Below are 18,020 nucleotides of genomic sequence, written 5' to 3'. Positions count from 1 at the left end.
AAAACTCACTGACAGAAAACTACAGAATGGTTCATAAAGTCACTAGAAGTGACATCACATTCCCTGTTTATAGATGGTATCACATGCCTTTCTGTGTGAAGTAGCCATACCAATGTTTTTTGCTGTGGAGCAGACAAACATTGCCTTGAGTTCCTGCAGATGTTTGTCATCTGCCTGGGAAATACCAGGTACGTTGGTGTAGGCTGGGTTATGCCAGGGCAGAATTGCTGTGGTGTGACAGATGGCAAGCTTAATGTAAAACTGGTGTTGGTCGTAGCAAGGATAGTAGGTTTCTCAGTGTCTGGCAAGAGAATCAGGCATCTTTTATCTAGGAAAGACATCAAAAGATTAAAAAGTAAAATTATGGGTGGACCAATGCAAACTTGCATGGGATTCTGCCGCCATTCATATGAGAAAGCACAACTACAAAGTATTCTTTCTGCTCTCACAAAGAGAAACAGAAGAAAATTCTACCTGAGGCAACTTTATTTGATTGCGTTCATGGACGCAAAAATAGCGGTCCTCAGAGAAACTCTTATCTTTGACAATATACAATTTTAATGAAAAATTTAGGTCCTTCTTGAAGTAGAAGAGGAAGTTTGTAGAATTTGCTACATCTTTGCCTTTCTCATGCAATTAAATGTCGTGTGCTTTTTCTCCCAAACAGTTTTCCATGTCTAATGTAACAACAGATAATGAGACACAATGCGGGAGGTGGAAAAGGAGTCTGGAGGGAGAAAACAGTAGAAAACTACACTGACAGTTACTGAAAAGTAACAAAAGAAAATTGATGTACTTCTAAAACAAAATAAAAACATATTAAACGGATTTCCTGCTAAGAAGGAAGAAATTTAGGCATGTGTACAGGGAAGGTACAAGGACTAATTCTTGCCCTTAGGCCACAACGACTGACCTCATAGTTAAGACCTTTTCTCCCAAAGTGAGTAACCCTGCCGTTGCTATCGAAGTCAGGTTCATGCATATTCCTCCAAATGTATTTGCAGCTGTCAATGTAAATTAGAAAATCTCCGTGGGGTCTCTGGATAGGAATAATCCATTTGGACTGAAATTTGGTTCTTCCCTTTCTGCAGCAGCCAAGCCTGGGGCTCTTACAGGAAACCCTGTCCCTGGGGATAGGGATTGGCACATTCTGTACCTGGGCCAAACCAGGCTCCAACATCAAAGCCAAGCCCACACAGATCTCATGAGAACAAACATGCCCAGAGTGTTGGCAAGAATAGCCTGAGCATTGGTCAGAGCAGCCACAGGCAGGCATGACTGTACCAGCTACTCAAAAGAATGTGAAATTTTTTTATTCCAAAGTTCATCTTGTTAAAATTATCATTTGTATATTTTCCAGGTTTTTATGTAAAATTGGTGTTCAATAATTATTTTGAATATATTCATCATGGTAGTAGCTGTTCTAAACCTCTGCACTTACAAAGATAATACCTATAGTTATCATGAACCCTAATTTTCTATTAAAACTAATGTTTTATTTATTTCATTATCATTCTACAATGGTTTGTTTAAAATACCAGGAGTTCTAAGTGACGCCTGGGTCTACTATAATGTAACCTGTAGTTGTCTCTTGGGTATTTCATTATAAATCACTTTAATAAGTAGAGTTCTTATCTTTTTATCTTTGAAAGGACAGACCTTTATTTTAGTTTTATATATTTGTGAACAAACTCAGAAATCTGTGTCGCAACAGGGATCACTATCAAACTCTGGCTACCACACCGTGGAACATATTTTCTCTTTTTCTGTGCTGTAATGTACACCAACTTTTCTAAATCTCCATGTCTAACACAACTTTGAAAATATGCATAGTTTGGCATTAACAAACAGGTGAAATATTCATCATCATGACCTTTCATTGTATCCAACACTAGGCCAGTCCTTATATTCATCCTTTTTAAAAAGTCTAATTTGTTTCTGTGTAGAAGGTACCTGAATCCATGAAGCATACTTTATGTAAATACACATCTGCAACTTAAATACATGCTCTGATAGAAACTGGTTAAATTCACAAAACAACCCAAATCCCCTTTACCTGGATATGACTGTGCTGCTGAGCTGTAAGCTAAGATTTTCAGCGTGTGGTTTGCTCTCTTGTGAAGAAAGTGTCTTCTGCTTTCTTTATCTGCTAGCCAAATTTCAGTGTATTCCTTTGTTTCAGCAGTCCAGTATATAAATTTCTTATCTGCAGTCAAGCTGCCAATTTTATTACCTGTAGGAAAACATTGCATAAATAAGTTTTATAGTCAACCCTGAGCAGATGATTTTACAAGAGCAGAAGGGTGCTTGTTTTCACAGTGAGTCAATACAGCCATTTTGGCCATACTGTATCCCCAATGACCTCCCCTTGACAAGAGATTTCTGATATTTCCCAGCAGGTCTCATGAAGCTGAGACACTGCTATTTCAGTTTACAGGTGTAGATTTGAAGGTGTATAATTACCCATAATTATGAGAACTGCTATTCAATTAACAAACACAAGAAATGAAACACGAAACCAAGAGCTGTCTAAAGAAACTTTGCTCTTTTTTCCAAGATGAAAACCACCATGATCTGCCATCCCTCAGGAACAAGACAGCTCATCTGGTAACAGAGCAGCTTTACCAGCAGATCTCCAGAACTGAGCTGAAAACTGAGCAACCAAGAGTAAGTGTTATTATCACAAGAAGTGAAATATGGATAGTTTGTCATACAAAACAACCTACTTGCGTGAAGTACCTTCCCCACATGATGAAGTCTGCAAAGCCATTTTTAGGCATAAGTTGTTATTGTATCTTTTCATTGCAATAAACTGCAATAGGTGTAGCTAATACAAAACCCTAGCAAAATAATATGTAAATATTCTAAGTGGAATCTATTGACAAGTAACATTTGAGGCCGTAGCATTTTTTTTACGTCTTACTAGAATACACACTTGCATAAGTAAACATCTTCACACTGCTCTTCTAGTTTGCATGAACAGGATATACAACTGGAGACACAGAACGCAAACATCTGACTATAGCTTAATCAGTTCTATAAAGAAAGTGCTTCATGAATGTTATTTTCTGAAATGAATGTTGTTTGAAGTAAGAGACAGCAAGAATCACAAACTACCTAGAAAAATTAAAGACACTCAGACCTTGAATACTTGGTATTGTGATAGTTCTCCAGCAGTGGCAACCATCCTCATCTGAGGCCCATATTTCATCTCTTCCTCTGATGAAAAGCAGCTGGGGATTTTTGGAGTCAGACAGATCTATACTCATAGGTCTTCCCAGCTCTGCTTCTGTGACATTACAGGTGCAGTAGTTCCTCATCTGTTTTTCTACCAATCCGTGTCCCAGGATGTGGTGCACGGTGTTGTTCAGAATATCATAATAAAACACGTGGCTGCCATTATCAAACTCTTCCAGCCAGTACAAGCGGCTACCAAAGAAAATGCACTGCTTTCAGTAGGAAAATTTCAACCTGACCAACCTAAATGCAATCCAGGTCTGACACAATAACTATTCTGGATAAAATGGTTACTGGAAAAAAAATGTTATCTGTGCTGACTTTCATTTGCACTACACATATAGAAGTACCTATCAGTATTTAAGCATAATATAAAATTGTTACTTAAACACAAACATCTTTTTGAAATTAGGCATGTCCAAGCTCAACTAGCAGTACTAAAGTGTCACTACATTCAAAAATTTCTGAGAATTACATAATGCCAAAACTCATCCACTATAAAAAGTCCTTTTTGGTCCTTAACAAGTTCAAGTTTTAACGAAAATCATGTCTAAAATTTGCTTTTAAAAAAGTTATTAGTAATATGTGCCTTACCTTAAGAAAGGATATGACAACAGAGATGATACAGTTGAACTACTTTTGCTGAGCTGCTTGTTCAAGGCTTGTAGAGATTTTTTCTTGAGCTCAAGATCAATAAAAAACATTTGCGTTTTATTCTGTGGTGTTTTTAGGGCAACAAAGAGATGCCTTGCAATCCAGTCAACTGTGATAGCTGTGACATTGTGAAGATGCGCATCTCTGAAAAACTTAAGAAAAAAATTTAAAAAGACAGAATTGTCAACCTGATGTTAAGACATTATGAAAACCAATTTGTTTCTGAAAGAAAAATGTCTACTTGGGAAGTAGAAGTCAAAATACAAAGACGTGTCATGGATTGGCAATATTTTTAGAAAAATCAAAACTATTGTTTCTCAAATATCAATTGTTGCTTCCATATTCTTGAAATTAGAATGATGCAAATAAAATAAAATTAAATTAAATGTGATACAAAATATTAATTTCTTGTATTTACTAGTATGAATTTTGAATTGAACATCTAATAAAAACACCAACAAAGCAGATGTCAGTAAACCATTTATGATTAATAGGACAACTTTAACAATGGCATACTCTGGTCATTTTTACTTTTTCAAAAACACAGTTGGCCATGAAATAATGGCAATAATGGTCACATAATGATCATTTTCCTAGATTCTCTCAAGTCAGGGAGTGACCGAAGTACCTGAAACATTGAAGCATTCTGTATATCAAGAATAAAAAGAGAATCTTCAGTGATAAGGTATGCTTTATCATCATTAGCAGTATAACAGATGTCCTTTACTTTAGTCTTGGCTGAAAGTTCCCAGATGGTATGACCACCATCTATGTCAGTAAGAAACAACTTGCTGGCAGAAATAGCTATTAGAGTTGGGATAGGGAAAAGATCTGGAAGGAAAAGGGCACAGCACAATTAACAAAAAAATCCCATCTTAGATAAACACAGTCATTCATAAGGAAAGCAAGTACAAGATACAAATAAATTATGGGTCTGAACTTATTGTATTTGCAGCAGAAAATAAATAAAGCAATGAGATGCCCTCTTGTCATCACAGGCAAACTACTAAGATATTTTCAGTGGCATTGTGAATGCTTACCTAACAAATTTAAGCACAGTAAAACAGATTTGCTCATTTAATGACCTTTAACAGCCAAACTAGAAATATATTATGATCTTTAGCAGTAAACACGTTACAGGTGAAAACCTCCTGTTCCATCCTAACCTGGGGTTGCACAAAAAAGCTAATTTAGCATAGTTTTGAGGAAAGGGTTGAAATTCCCAAAATTTAGTCAACTGATAATGAATGTGTTAATCTTTCATATCAGAGGAGGTAACCATTTCCTCTGTGGTGTCTGCTGTACGTTACATAACATGCTGTAGGCTATTTATCAGATTGCCAAATTCTTGTACTGTCATTTCACCAGCTACTGCACACAAATCATGAGATGGCAACTAAATCATCCATACCTGATGAATTCCTCTCTGCCATGTCAGACAAAGGTCCTGGACCTACAGAGGTGAAGGCCTGCACCTGTGGGACAGGAGATTGATACTTATGTTAACTAACAGCATAAATTACTGCATTAGAGAGCCTGTAGAGCCAACAGAGATAAAACCCCTGTCTGCTTATCTAGGAACATAAGTGTGTGCTCTGTTTGACACAAGCCTATGCTGGTCAGTTCAAAGGCTGCATTCAAGTTGGGACCGTGGCTGTGAAGAGAAATTTAGCCAGTGGCCCAGAGATTGACAATCCATGCTGCATCTAATAGTCAGAGCTCAAAGGACTCCAGACAGTCTTTTTGTTTCCTTTCCTAGCCTAGAACAATTCCTACTATTTGTTGACCTTGCAATCAACATGGTGTTCTCTCTTATTAGTCTCTGGTCTATTACATGCTGTCTTGCTTTTAACTTGTCTTTCAAGCACACATTCAGTCTGCTCCAAAACCAATGAAAATATGACTTCTTGACAAGTTTTGAACTGGCAGTCTCTTTCCATGGAAGTCACACGAGTCCTTGACTTTTTCAAACTGTGGCTCTGTTCAAAAGGCCTGTCACTCTCTACCACATCAGTTGAATCTGTGTTAAACTTGCGGTTTCTAGCAGTGGTTTGGGGAGACCTCTAGAAAAGTTTCTTTCGGGCTTCACCATTTAGTGAACAACACGATACAAAAAGAAGTTAAGCCAGGTAGGTATGCATGGGTGAGTCAGCAAATCAGCAGTTCTACAAGCAGAAACCACAAGCTCTTGGCCCAAGCCAAAAAAAATATCTCCCAGGCAAAAACATCTGACTGCACAGATAACATCTACCATCTAGCATGAGACAAGCTTAGTAATTTTTCATACCTGAAACCTTACTGTGAGGTTGGGAAGCACATCCTTGAGAGAAAACTTCATCTGTGTGGGTTTAACATTGCTTTCAATCCACTCCGTGAAAGTGCCAGCAGGGCTGCTATGATTCACTAGCTGATAGTAAACCCTGAACTGCATTAATATTCCATTATCCCTTTCAGGTCTGTCCCACCTGAACTCAACAAGGACTTTCCCATCACTTCCATGTAGGCTTTTTTGTAACACATATATTCTAGGGTTCCTAGGGGCTGAAGGAACTGTGTAAAAAATAAAGATAAAATACACAGAACAAAATACTCCTGTTAAAACACAAACCCTAACTCATCATTAACTCTACAGAAGATTATCTAAAACTTTAAGGTTACTCCTTTCTGTTTTTCATTGATGTGAAGCTATCTGATTTTAACTTGCCTAGCCAAAAGAAAGAGCTGTATAAACAGGAAAAAAATTGCACTCCTGCACTGAGCCTGGGACATATCTATTTAGCCAAGTCCTGTATGTAACTATGGGGCTGTAAAAATTTTCACAACACAGAGCATATTCTGTTCCCTCTCCTATTCATTTCAAAATCTACTGCATCTCATAAGCTTTCTCAGTGCTTCAGTCACTCAACACTATATTTTAGCTAACTTAATTTTTACATGCATAAGAGCAAAAATAAACACTGAAGCAAGAGTAAAATGCGCATAACATTTTTTTTAATCTACTAAGTGATTAAGATATTGCATGCAGCTTTTCATGTTCATTGTAATGAATTCAGTTTCTCTTTCTTGCTCATAGTCACAGGCACGTGCTGGATATATTGCCCTGCATTTTCTGCTCTGAATTCAATTACTTCAATTGTCTGCATTTATGTATGCAATAGATGATTGCCAAAGATACTCAGAAACATGTCCTTGCAACTCTGCCTGCAGCTAACTAGCTCTGAAAGCTGCTCATCCTTCACCAGGGTTTCATTTGCTGACATTGAGCTGCTCCCAATACCCATTACACACAAGGAACAGGATGTAAAATTTTAGTACCTCCTTCAGGGGCCCGAAGGGATACAGATGTCATTGGTGCCTTGCCCCAGTATGTGTATGGAGTGACAGTAAAATCAAAGAGTGCAAATGGTTCCAGCCAATCCACTCGGTAGGATGGCACTGTCAGATTATGGGGGTGAAGGCATCCTTCACTCTCCAGAAGCTGCAAATGAAATTAAACAGAACAAAATAAAGCAAGACATTTTTCCTGCTCAAAAGGCCTTCAGTTTTCCAAAATCCCCCAGCCAAACGGGTCACCTAAATCAAAACACAGCTTCTCTTCCTGCGAGTGGTCATTGCTTCACCAGCTCCTGTGGCGCTGTAGTGATGGGTAGCAATGTGTCAGCAATCTGCCTTTTGAATTTAAAGTAAAGCTTGCCAAATGCACTAAAGGAGGGATGAAGACTACATTTCACATTCAGGCAAAGCCTGTCCCACTGTCATCTCACAGTCACTTCTTTCTCTGAGTTACTGTGAGAGGCTTTCTCATGAATTTTTGATCACTGTGATCTCCTTGCCTGGCTATTCACATTCCAACCACTAGCTCAGAGCCACTGCTGGCTGCAGTGGTGGAGAAACTGGACAACTTGCACTGAGTTTGCAATTTAGTTTAGTTCTTGACCAATTTGTAAATGCCAGAGATGAAACAAACTCCATTTCTTTTTAAAAATAGATGTATCAGCAAGTAGATGCAGAAATACAGGTAGGTAGGGAGGGATTGCATCAATATGCTCACTTGTAGAGCTTTTGATCCCACGCAGTAAAAGACAGTTCCCCATTCCACCTTTGTGGAGGGACTCCAAGTGATGTGGAAACTTGTGGAATTTCCTTTAATTCTGAAAGAAGACTCTGGCACTGAATCTGGAATCACCTTTGGCGTAGAAGAAAAGTTTCCTGTCCATAAACAGAAGAAATAATAATAATCTAAGGATTGTGAGGAATAGGTAGACTATTCAAACATGACTTAGAACATGAAAGTAAATCCTGTAAGCCAACATTAAATAGAAACAATAAATAAGAATGACACATTCTTTTTATCCATACATATACCATCAGCTTTTATAATTGCACATTACCCTGATTTATTTATCAGTGATATATATACATATATCAGGTGTATCCTGATATATTTATTAATAAGTTATTAATATATTTATGAATAAGTTGCTCTTGTCCTTATCTTTTGTCAAATGGGTAAAGAAGTCAAGAATGAAGAATTGCAGGCTGACAGTGAATACTTTAATTGAGGAGTTTAGACAAAGAAAATAATGTACCTGGCAAAGGTTTAAGTGATGCCTGAACAAGGGTGAAGGCTGTAAACTGTGCTGGTTGTGAGAAGGGAATGCTAAGGCTCTGATTGACTTCCTGGACTGTAATGAACTGAAGCCTATTAATCCAGAACAGACGACCACTGTAGTATTCCAGTGCACCCTGAGATATTTCTGAAGTACTCCATGCTGCAAATTCCGTGATGATGGCATTACTACAACTGTGGAAACATGTATGAAATTCGCAAACTTATAGCCTACATGTAGAGGGAACAGATTTATGCAAGGTTTGACATATTGTTACGTTTCTTATAATTCATGTTCTTAATACTTATAATTCAAATTCTAAAATGTAGGAGGCAGGAAGTCAAATCAAAAATTTTTCTTTAAGCTCTTTAAAGAGGAACGCTTTTCAGAATATGAGACATCACAGAAAGAACAAAAAGACCTTCATTCCCTTTATTTCATTGGAAAACAATTATAAAATGGTTTAAAATTCCGCTGCATATATGCAGAAAAATGAGTATTTTGAAAAATCAGCCCACCTTCTCTCAGCAATTCCACTGAAACAGTGAAGTCTACCTCAGAGCATGAGATTCATTCTACTTCACTAGATCAGGAACACAGATTTATTTGGGCCTGCTAGTTTTCTTCCATTATTTACTAAGATCTATTAACATTTTTCCTCACTGGGATCACTGATGATTTAATCTGCCTTGCATATTGTATGTCAAAACTTACAGGCCTTTTTAGGTCCCAATTTATCTTGGGAAGAGATTAAATATGTTGTAAGAGGTGTCATTTTGCCAGCTCAGAAAGGTGTTTGAGCTTAGACACATGCCATCCAAAACAAACTCAGAAAAGCTCTGACACACCATCCAGGTCCATTAGGATGGATCACTTCTAATCTCTGTATTCTGGCATGCCAGGGACAATGATTTACAACTGCCAATTGGTTCATAATGGAGCTGTATGTTCCAGCTAAAACTAATCAACATATTTTGATTCTTTAAGTGTTTACTATTAATCATAGCAAGTCTAAAGGCAGTCAGAAAATTCATCTGATTCCACACAAAACCAGCCTGCAACATTATGGGCACATGTAAATACAGATGCTGCTCAATTAAGGTTAAGCAGTCTAATCTGATGCTTGAAAAAAATAATATAATTACATTTTCCACATGGAAGGGAGCAAAAACATAGTTTCACAAACTACTATGCATTATATACTTTGCACTTAGAGAAAAAACACCATTTTTCTCAAGGCTTTAGTATATAATCAAGCTAACCCATAAACATTGTTCTTTATGTTTTGTGTTAATAAACTTTGCCTTTCTGGAGTTATGCAGCCATTTCACATTCAGGATGATCAAGAAGAAAGCCTGCTGAGTACTGTTTGCTCAGGTGACAAAGTGGTGTCAGTTCAAGTCCTGAGATTCACAAAAGATGAGTCAGTTACAGAGCTCCAGGCACTTGGAAATTGTCAAGTGTTGTAAATGCCAAGATAAAACAGACAATAAGCAGCAACTATTTCCTAAAGCTAAGTCTAAAAATTGATGAGCATGACCTCAGTTCAGCTGAGGTCCCATACCTTGTTTCTCTCACCGTAAAACTGTGTTACCAGCCACCACAATGTGTAGTTTGCCATCAGCTAGCCATGATCATTAGCTCTTGGTTTTATTATTAAATTACTAAACAGCGTGCCCAGCACTGAACTGTGGCATAAACATTTCTCTAAAAAAATCCCTTCACCCAGGATTTTTCTCCTGGGAAGCGGAGAAGCTTCAGAGAAAAGGAAAACAATTCTTGTCTCATTTGCTTCTCCTGTGTTGTGCTCACACGTGGAATGTGTTTGGAGATTGTTTCATTGGATTCTCGTGAGTTGTTTTCACTCATTGGCCAATCAGGGCCAAGTTGTGTTGAGACTCTGGAAAGAGTCACGAGTTTTCATTATTACCAATTTAACATTAAACAAGTATCCTTTCTGTATTCTTTAGCTAGTATACTATAGTATTCTTCAATATAATATAGTATTATAAACTAATAAATTAGCCTTCTGAGAACATGGTGTCAGATTCATCATTCCTGTCTTTGTCGGGGCATTTCCCAGCAAATACAAAACTGGACAACATTTTTTTCATAAAGAGTATGACAAAAAGTAGAGAACACAGACTTTCTTATCTCTGCTATACATTTACTTACCCTTCTCTGCAGAGAGAAGCTCTATGTAGGTTTAGATATAGACTATCTCGCACAAGCCAGTAAAGAAAACCATAGGTGAGATCCAAAGTTACACCAACCACCTAAGAAAAAACAGTCCAAATAGCAATTTGAACACATCTTCACTTCTGAGATAAGTACCCTTAGGCATAACAGTTGTCTAGACAGCATCATGGGTCCCTCTTTATTGACAGAAATAGCATTACTACCATGAATGTTTATTCTAACACAAAAAGAGATAGCACTAGAAAATAATCAGGTCCTTGGTGGGCTCCTATTTATAGCAGCTGATGATTTTCCAGATAACATTTTTTTAACACCTGTCACAATGTTCATCCCTGGAATATCTGAGTACCTCAGATATGATGGCAATAGCATATCAAGTGCTTAGTGGAAGTACCTATCAAAATCTCCAGAACACCTCTGGTATTTTAACATTCTTTGTCTGAAACAGGTGGGTGATATCCAGTCTGAAAGTCAGAATCACCTTTTGAAAAAAGCATTTCAGGTCTTTTGTCTTTGTTTTCCAGTTAAAATATTGCATTACTTATGGAAAATAGATGCAAAATCTTAATTCATTTCTTTGATTAAGCAGGAAATTTGAATATTTAAATTGTTGTAAATAATTTATTATTAAATAAAGTGAAGGAGAAAATTAAACAATCTTCCTGTTCATTACTTCAATGTTTTACCTTCCTTTAAGGGAGGTGAAAGATTTGTTGCTTCTTTTTCATAGGTCCTAATATTCAAAATAGAGTTTTCTTGTTTCTACAGTAAACAACAGATTCAACACCATACACAACAGTAATAAAAATCATATCTTTAATAATCTGTTTTGCAAGTAAAAAATAATTTGCTTCCATAAGTTAGTCTGCTAAATGTTATCAAGTTTAGTCTATTTTATATCATTAGCACAGCTAACAAGTTGTTTGGGGCCTCTTTGAACATGTTTTCCAGCAGCTCTCAAATTTCTCGTGCAAACACTAGTCATAACTATTCTCTTATAAGCTTAAATTTCCATTATGTACGTAAGTGGAGCAGCCTTTTTTTCCCCAACTCTTCATTAATAAACTGCAGAAGATGATGACAGGAAAGCAAATGCTATATCACTTAGTTGTCTGTTGCTCCTTATGTAATCACATTCTTGACATATTTCTGTTGACATTGTATGTCAGAAAATCAAGGTTTGAATGATTGCTCCTGTAGGTTGTCCTGTTAAAAATATCTCACAGCGTGTATGTGCCCAAGTGTATATTTAGTCAGTCATGCTATATTTTATCCCATTTACCTATTCTCCCTCCCATGCTCCACACTAAACGACATCTTCCTGAATTTATGTTGCTTTTTTGAACCTTTGAGTCCCTCTTTCTTGCCCCATTTTTTTCTGCAGCTATTACATTTTCCTATAGATGTGTCCATCTTCTTTATCCTGACCCCCGTATCATCATTATTAAAAGGCAAATAAATATTTGTACTATTCATTTTCAGGAGTTAGGCAGCAGTTTAACACCTCCTTTCTGTGATGCTTCAAAAACAGGCAAGCACTTCCCAGCTCATGAGAGGTACTAGTTTCTGGGCACAACATGTATTTGTGATGGTGCTATGTAACTGAACACCATGAGATGCAGGATAAACTCAGCTATTTGAAATACTCTTTGACTAAAAATATTGAAACCACACTTAAACGGTCCTGGCCCCACTTCCATATAATGCACTTCGCTTGTCCCCTGTAAAATTACTTTTGTTCTAGTCATACTGTACGGTGTAAATAACTTACTAAGAGCTTTGGAAATCTATGCCAGATCCTAAGTTAGAATAAATCAGAAGAGCTCTGCTAAAATCAATCAAGCTCTGCCAATACACACCAGCTGAGCTAAACTGATCAGAAAATAAAATAATTGCCATAGAAGGATTTAGTTCCTGCCAAAGAAATTAGACTTTCAAAGCTGTGCCTTTGTATTTGTTTAGGAAACCTGGCATTTTTACAGTAGGCTCTTCTATTCCTATTCCTAGCATTCAGATGTCAAGCTAAAAGGAAGTACAGCTACAAACTGCTGAAGATCCAGCTGAACAGCAATTCTTTATAAGAAAAACAGATGGTGAATACCAGTAAGAACCACTTACATGGAGAACATTCCTTAACTGTTGGATAACACCAATTAACTATTATATCTGTGCTTTAATAGTGAGGTAAGACAAGCTCTTTCCAGGTAAAGAACTTCATTGTGAAAAGAAAATACATATTTTGGCTAGTAACAACTAGCCCAACAATTCCACCAATAAAGAATGTTGTGCTGTCCTTTTTTTTCTGATAGTTTTATTCTGAGATTTATTTTAATAAAGAAACACCTGTCAGCTACAACCGGTCACTTCTCAATCTAGACATTTGTGCTTGGCTTTTTGCCTGTGTGCATCACAGCAGGAGGCTGAGTTCAGAAGTCAGTGCACAGATTAGGGCAGCAGAGAAGCAGGAGAGAGATGTTTGTTTGTAGGAGGTGTGAATAAGTGAATGGTTGAAGGCTGGTATCACTGACATAGAGAAAGGTGCAGAAAAAAAAAATGACAGGACCAGACAAGCAGTCCTACTGCTGCCAAGGTTCCTGAAAGCAAGAACAAGAAATTTGAGGTTAGCACGAGGCGATCCAGAGAAGCAAGTAGAGAACCAAAAGAGGTTAAGGAAGTTGAGGTTTGCCACTTAGAATAAAGTGGAACATGTTGGTCCTTTGCCACAGATCATCCAGAAGATATGTCCAAGACCAAGTGTGCCACTGAGCCTGGACAACATATACCTTCCCATGGAGACAGTCCACACCAGCCAGTTTCCACAAAGAGGTAGGGAGGCTGGTACTGAGAGATAGATTGGTCCTTTACAGCACAGACCTTTCTCTCACATACAAAAGTTTTACAGTTCCTCTGTATACAGGATTACAAGTATAGCAGGTGGCACACCAGAACCTGCCTGCCTTCTTCCCAAGCCCTCATGGAAGTAAAACACCTGTGAGATTTGTGGGCCTTTCAGAATATTAATTACCTTTCATGGACTAAACCAAGCCTGGCTTTTTTTTTACAAACAGAGAAACACCAGATTCTTTTCTTTTGGGAAAGGAAAGTTAAATGCTCTGGGGAACAATGCAAAGCTAACTAAGAGAGACAGATCTCTAGAAGTGGAGAGGGTCTTTAATGGACAACCTGGCTTCAGATTAAATGAGAGTACAATGTGTATGACAGGTGGAATAAAAAGAAATTCTGTGTTTTAAATAAAGGAAGAAAGGGAGGGAGGTAGGGAGGAATAAATATGCTAAGACCTTGGCAGATCTTTTAATGAGGAGAATACTCAGCTTCAGAGTTCTCCCATTGTGTAGGCAACACCAAATTCCACCTACCAAGACTGAGGTCAAATCTCACATGGTGGCAAAGGCAGGATGGATTTAGAGAAGCTCACACTGATCTATGAGGAGCCAACAGTGAACCAAGTTTTTAAGAGACTTAATAGGACTTCAGAGAGGGGTGAATGTAGAAGAAAGGCAGCGGAGACATCAGCAGATGTTGTCATTATATTGCAAAGGTTCCATATTGTTGTCTCCTTACTGCAAGAGTTTCATACCTCCTTGATGTTTCTCATAGGCAACTCCTCTAAGCACTGACTCTTCCTTCTTCTCGCAGTAGCCAACTGACTCCAGTTCCCCTTTTAACCAACCAATCCACTCTTTTATAGCACTCTTCTTCTTATTGGTTACAGCTGTGGCCTGTTAAAGTCAGGCCTGCTCCTAATCTCTAATAATTGGCTCAGCTGCAACTCCTTAGGGGTAAGATTACTTTCTATACTACCTTTATTTTCTTATATTCTATCCCCATAGAAGCAGAGATATGGACATTGTCTGTGCATGCCTCAGAGCATAACAAAGTGTCTCCAGGTAGGAAAAGGGAGCTAATGAGCTCATACTACAGGATCTTTGGTGAGCTATTGGTGGAAACAGCATCTCTATTTTCCCTCTCCTTATTACTTCTGCATGGGACCTGTTTTCCACTCTAATACAGCTAAAACAACAATCCCCCATCCCTTTTTCCCCTCTGTGCTGCCCAGTGTCTTTACCTACTCTTTCAATAAGCCCCCTTCTCTCTGAGGAGCTGCTCTGCTCAGCACCAACCTCTTCACACCCCTCTGGAGCTCCTCGTGAGCCTGGGGCAAAGCAAGAGTGCCCAAGCTGGGACCAGGCCTCTGTCTGACTTGGGCAAGGGATAAAGAGAGGATGGGGAAGGGAAGGGGTGGACTGGGGAAGGAGAGCCTTGACAATCCTCAGGGTGTAGAACTTGCTGCTCCTGCCACCACATGAGGGACAGGATCAGGCAGGAGGGAGACTGTCAGTGGCATATGTGGCACCCTCACCCGCACTGTGGCAGCAGCAGCAAGCTGTGCCAGGCTGCAGCAGGGGCAGATGCCATTCCCCCTCTCTCTCACCACCACGGGTAAAACCTGTTTCTGTAACAGCACTTCTGCAACCTCAAATGCAACCCTGGCAAGTGCCAAGCATCAAAACTGGTCCTGTGAAGTACTGCAAGCTGGGGATCATCACAAAAGAGGCAGGATGCTATGAAGCTCTGGATGCATATTTTGATGCAAGCCAGAAAGCCAGAAGTGACCATTAGACTGAAATCATTTGGAAAAAAAGAACCTTTCACATGTGGGAAGGAGCAGCATTACACCACAATTTTGACAGCTATAAACACTGGCTATATTCAAGAGATCTAAATACTAAAACACACACCACCCCTCCACCCCATATCTCACAAAAAGAAAGAAAAGTAAAAATTCAATCACCTGTTTACCAGAAAACTGTGGCTGCTCTTGTAGCATGAAGTACTCCTCTCCATTCAATCTTGTGCTCTCCACTGAATACATCGTGGCCCAGTACAAATAGCCATTTACTGAATCCACAACTAGATCCTTCACTGGGAACACAACATGAGCTACAACATCTATATGGCCTCCCCACAGTGATTTTCTGTAGATCTAGGGACAAAATAATTGACTTTAGCATCACATCTAAATCATCAGTTATGATCAGCTTAGTGTACATTAGTGACTTTTCCACAGCTGTTTATCAAAAGACTGTGCAAGCCTTCAGCTTTCAAAGCCTAAACCTTTTGCATTCAAAGTAAAAGGATGAAGAATAATGCAAAATTATTAGTTCATTTTTGCCAGAAAGTAACAAAAGAAAAAAGCTGAAATAGCTTTTTCCCTTCGCTTTCCCAGTTTTGGCAGCCTTCTGTCTGACAGAACTTCTCACCCACTTCATATTCACTATTCACAAGTGTAAATGAGGGTGCAAGGCAGTGTGAAATCTGGCCTCCTAGCTCCAGTTTTTAAAACAGCTTCTGACTTTGCACTTGCAAGGAATGAAAGGCATAATTTGACAGCACTGCATAAATTAGCACTACAATTTTGAAGTCAGATACCTTTTAAATAATTCACATGTCAGTGTTCCTGATATGAGAGTGTACAAAGTGCAATTGTAATTATTTTTTAACTGCAGTGATCTGCAAAATATCACAGAGCAGAGGTCAACCTTGAAAATCTCTGTGTAAACAAATAGTGCCAAATTTGATTAAAATAAAGTCCATCTACTTCTTGGCTGAGATCAACAGGGCAGCCTCCATTTTCACTATCTTCATTTATTTTCACAATGTTGAATCCAACAAAACTGTTGATAACAAGTCTGATTTGCCTGTTTTGCACCTGGTGAATTCAGTATCCTGCATTAGTGAATGTTAGTGAATATTTTACCCCAAACTTTTGTATAACTGTAGAAAATCGCTTAAGTAAAGAAAGGCCTCCTTGTTCTACACTATAATAGCAAAGGTCCAAATGTATCTCAGGTTGCAAGAAGTAGGGATTATTTTCCCAAATACTGCCTAAGAGTCTTTACTGTTGACTTAAGGGATTTTTTTCTTTTAAGAAATGCAGCTATACCTACCGTATTTGCTTTGCCAGCCCAATACAAGCATTGACCCAACCAATCAAAGGCCAACATCCTTGCATTTCTGATGTCAGAGACGTAAGTGTTCTCATTGGTACCCTTTCTTTTGTTCAATGTCCAGGTCTGAACTCGGCCCATGGAATTAATCCAATAAAGAGTGTTATTATACCAGTCGAGGTCTTGAAGAAAAAAAATATGTTAAGCATTACACAAACATGTAAATTAAAAAAAAAACTCCATTGTTTTAAAGAATAAAAAGCAGTCATGTGCTTCAGCTTTTTAAAAATCAATATAAATGCACAGTTAGGCTCAGCTAATGTGAAGATAGATGCTTCTTTATAGGAAATAATGTACATGTATTGTACATATATAGCCCTGATTATTATAAATGTATGACATATATTGGGATGCTGGAGACAGACCTATTTAGTTCAGAGGGTTTATTTTAGCTCTTCTGTAACTGTGGTGATGTCAGAAGGGCTTCACTAAGGATTAATTTGACTCATAAAATAGAAGAAAGTGGATGAACCCAAAGTGTTGGACCAGTGAAGCTGCTGTACTGCACTTCACGACATTCAAGTCTAGAGAACTCTTGTCTTTCAGTGCTGTTGGTGAAATTTATGGAGAGCTAACAAATGCCAAAAAGCCCGTAGCAGCAGCGTGCAATTTGTTTAGTATGTACCTGAAACATTTCTTATATGAGGATAGAGGAGTTCTCCTTGCCTGTAGCAATCCAGTCGCTGCTTCCAGAGACCCTCAGGCCCCACAGCCAATATATATGGCTCTTCTTCAGCTACAAAGGAAGAAAACTGCAGTTGTGCACACCAACAAGCAATTTATGTTAGTATTTGTATTTCAATAGCAGTGGTTCCTGTTCCTGGAAAGTTACAAAAGCACCTTTAAAACTGCCCCTGTCCTAAGGAATAAAGGACAAAGAAATACACAAAAATATCATAATTTGAGAAATTCAGAGATTCAGGGCACCTTCAGATCCAGAACAATAAGGCAATTTGGAATCCTATCAGATGCTGAAAAATCACTGTGGTTTTGGACCTGTCCTTACCAAAGTCAGGTAAAAGTCACCCCTAAGCCAGTCCAGCCCCTTAAACTGGAAGTTATTTTCTCCTCAGAATTAGGTTAATTTGGGTGAATGAGGTTTCAAAAAACATTCCAAAGACATAGAAATCTCAGACATTTTGCACACGTCCATTTTCCCTGAATATCTATGCTCAAATCATGGCTTTTCAGCATTTGGTAAGCTGCACTTTTCCATGAATTGTCATTAATCTTCAGGGCATTGCACAAACCACTTCTTCATATAAAGTTCTTCACAGAGCAATGAAAAGGA

General features: G+C 38.3%; 1 protein-coding gene across 1 annotated transcript in view; it reads right to left on the bottom strand.

The window, feature by feature from the left end:
* The window catches only part of ROS1 (ROS proto-oncogene 1, receptor tyrosine kinase), a 68,657-nt gene that overhangs the window by 32,805 nt on the left and 17,832 nt on the right, over positions 1-18,020 (bottom strand). The window contains 14 exon segments of the mRNA XM_030944940.1: positions 111-328; positions 2,057-2,233; positions 3,143-3,429; positions 3,832-4,043; positions 4,520-4,722; positions 5,303-5,366; positions 6,179-6,441; positions 7,207-7,369; positions 7,943-8,100; positions 8,481-8,695; positions 10,677-10,777; positions 15,514-15,705; positions 16,670-16,851; positions 17,355-17,465. Of these exon segments, the coding sequence (XP_030800800.1) occupies positions 111-328; positions 2,057-2,233; positions 3,143-3,429; positions 3,832-4,043; positions 4,520-4,722; positions 5,303-5,366; positions 6,179-6,441; positions 7,207-7,369; positions 7,943-8,100; positions 8,481-8,695; positions 10,677-10,777; positions 15,514-15,705; positions 16,670-16,851; positions 17,355-17,465 (2,546 nt within the window).

Source organism: Camarhynchus parvulus, chromosome 3, assembly GCF_901933205.1.
Source record: "Camarhynchus parvulus chromosome 3, STF_HiC, whole genome shotgun sequence".
NCBI classification, from domain to species: Eukaryota; Metazoa; Chordata; class Aves; order Passeriformes; family Thraupidae; genus Camarhynchus; species Camarhynchus parvulus.
Note: the sequence above shows the minus strand (reverse complement) of the source record. Positions and strands in the feature narration are given on the sequence as shown.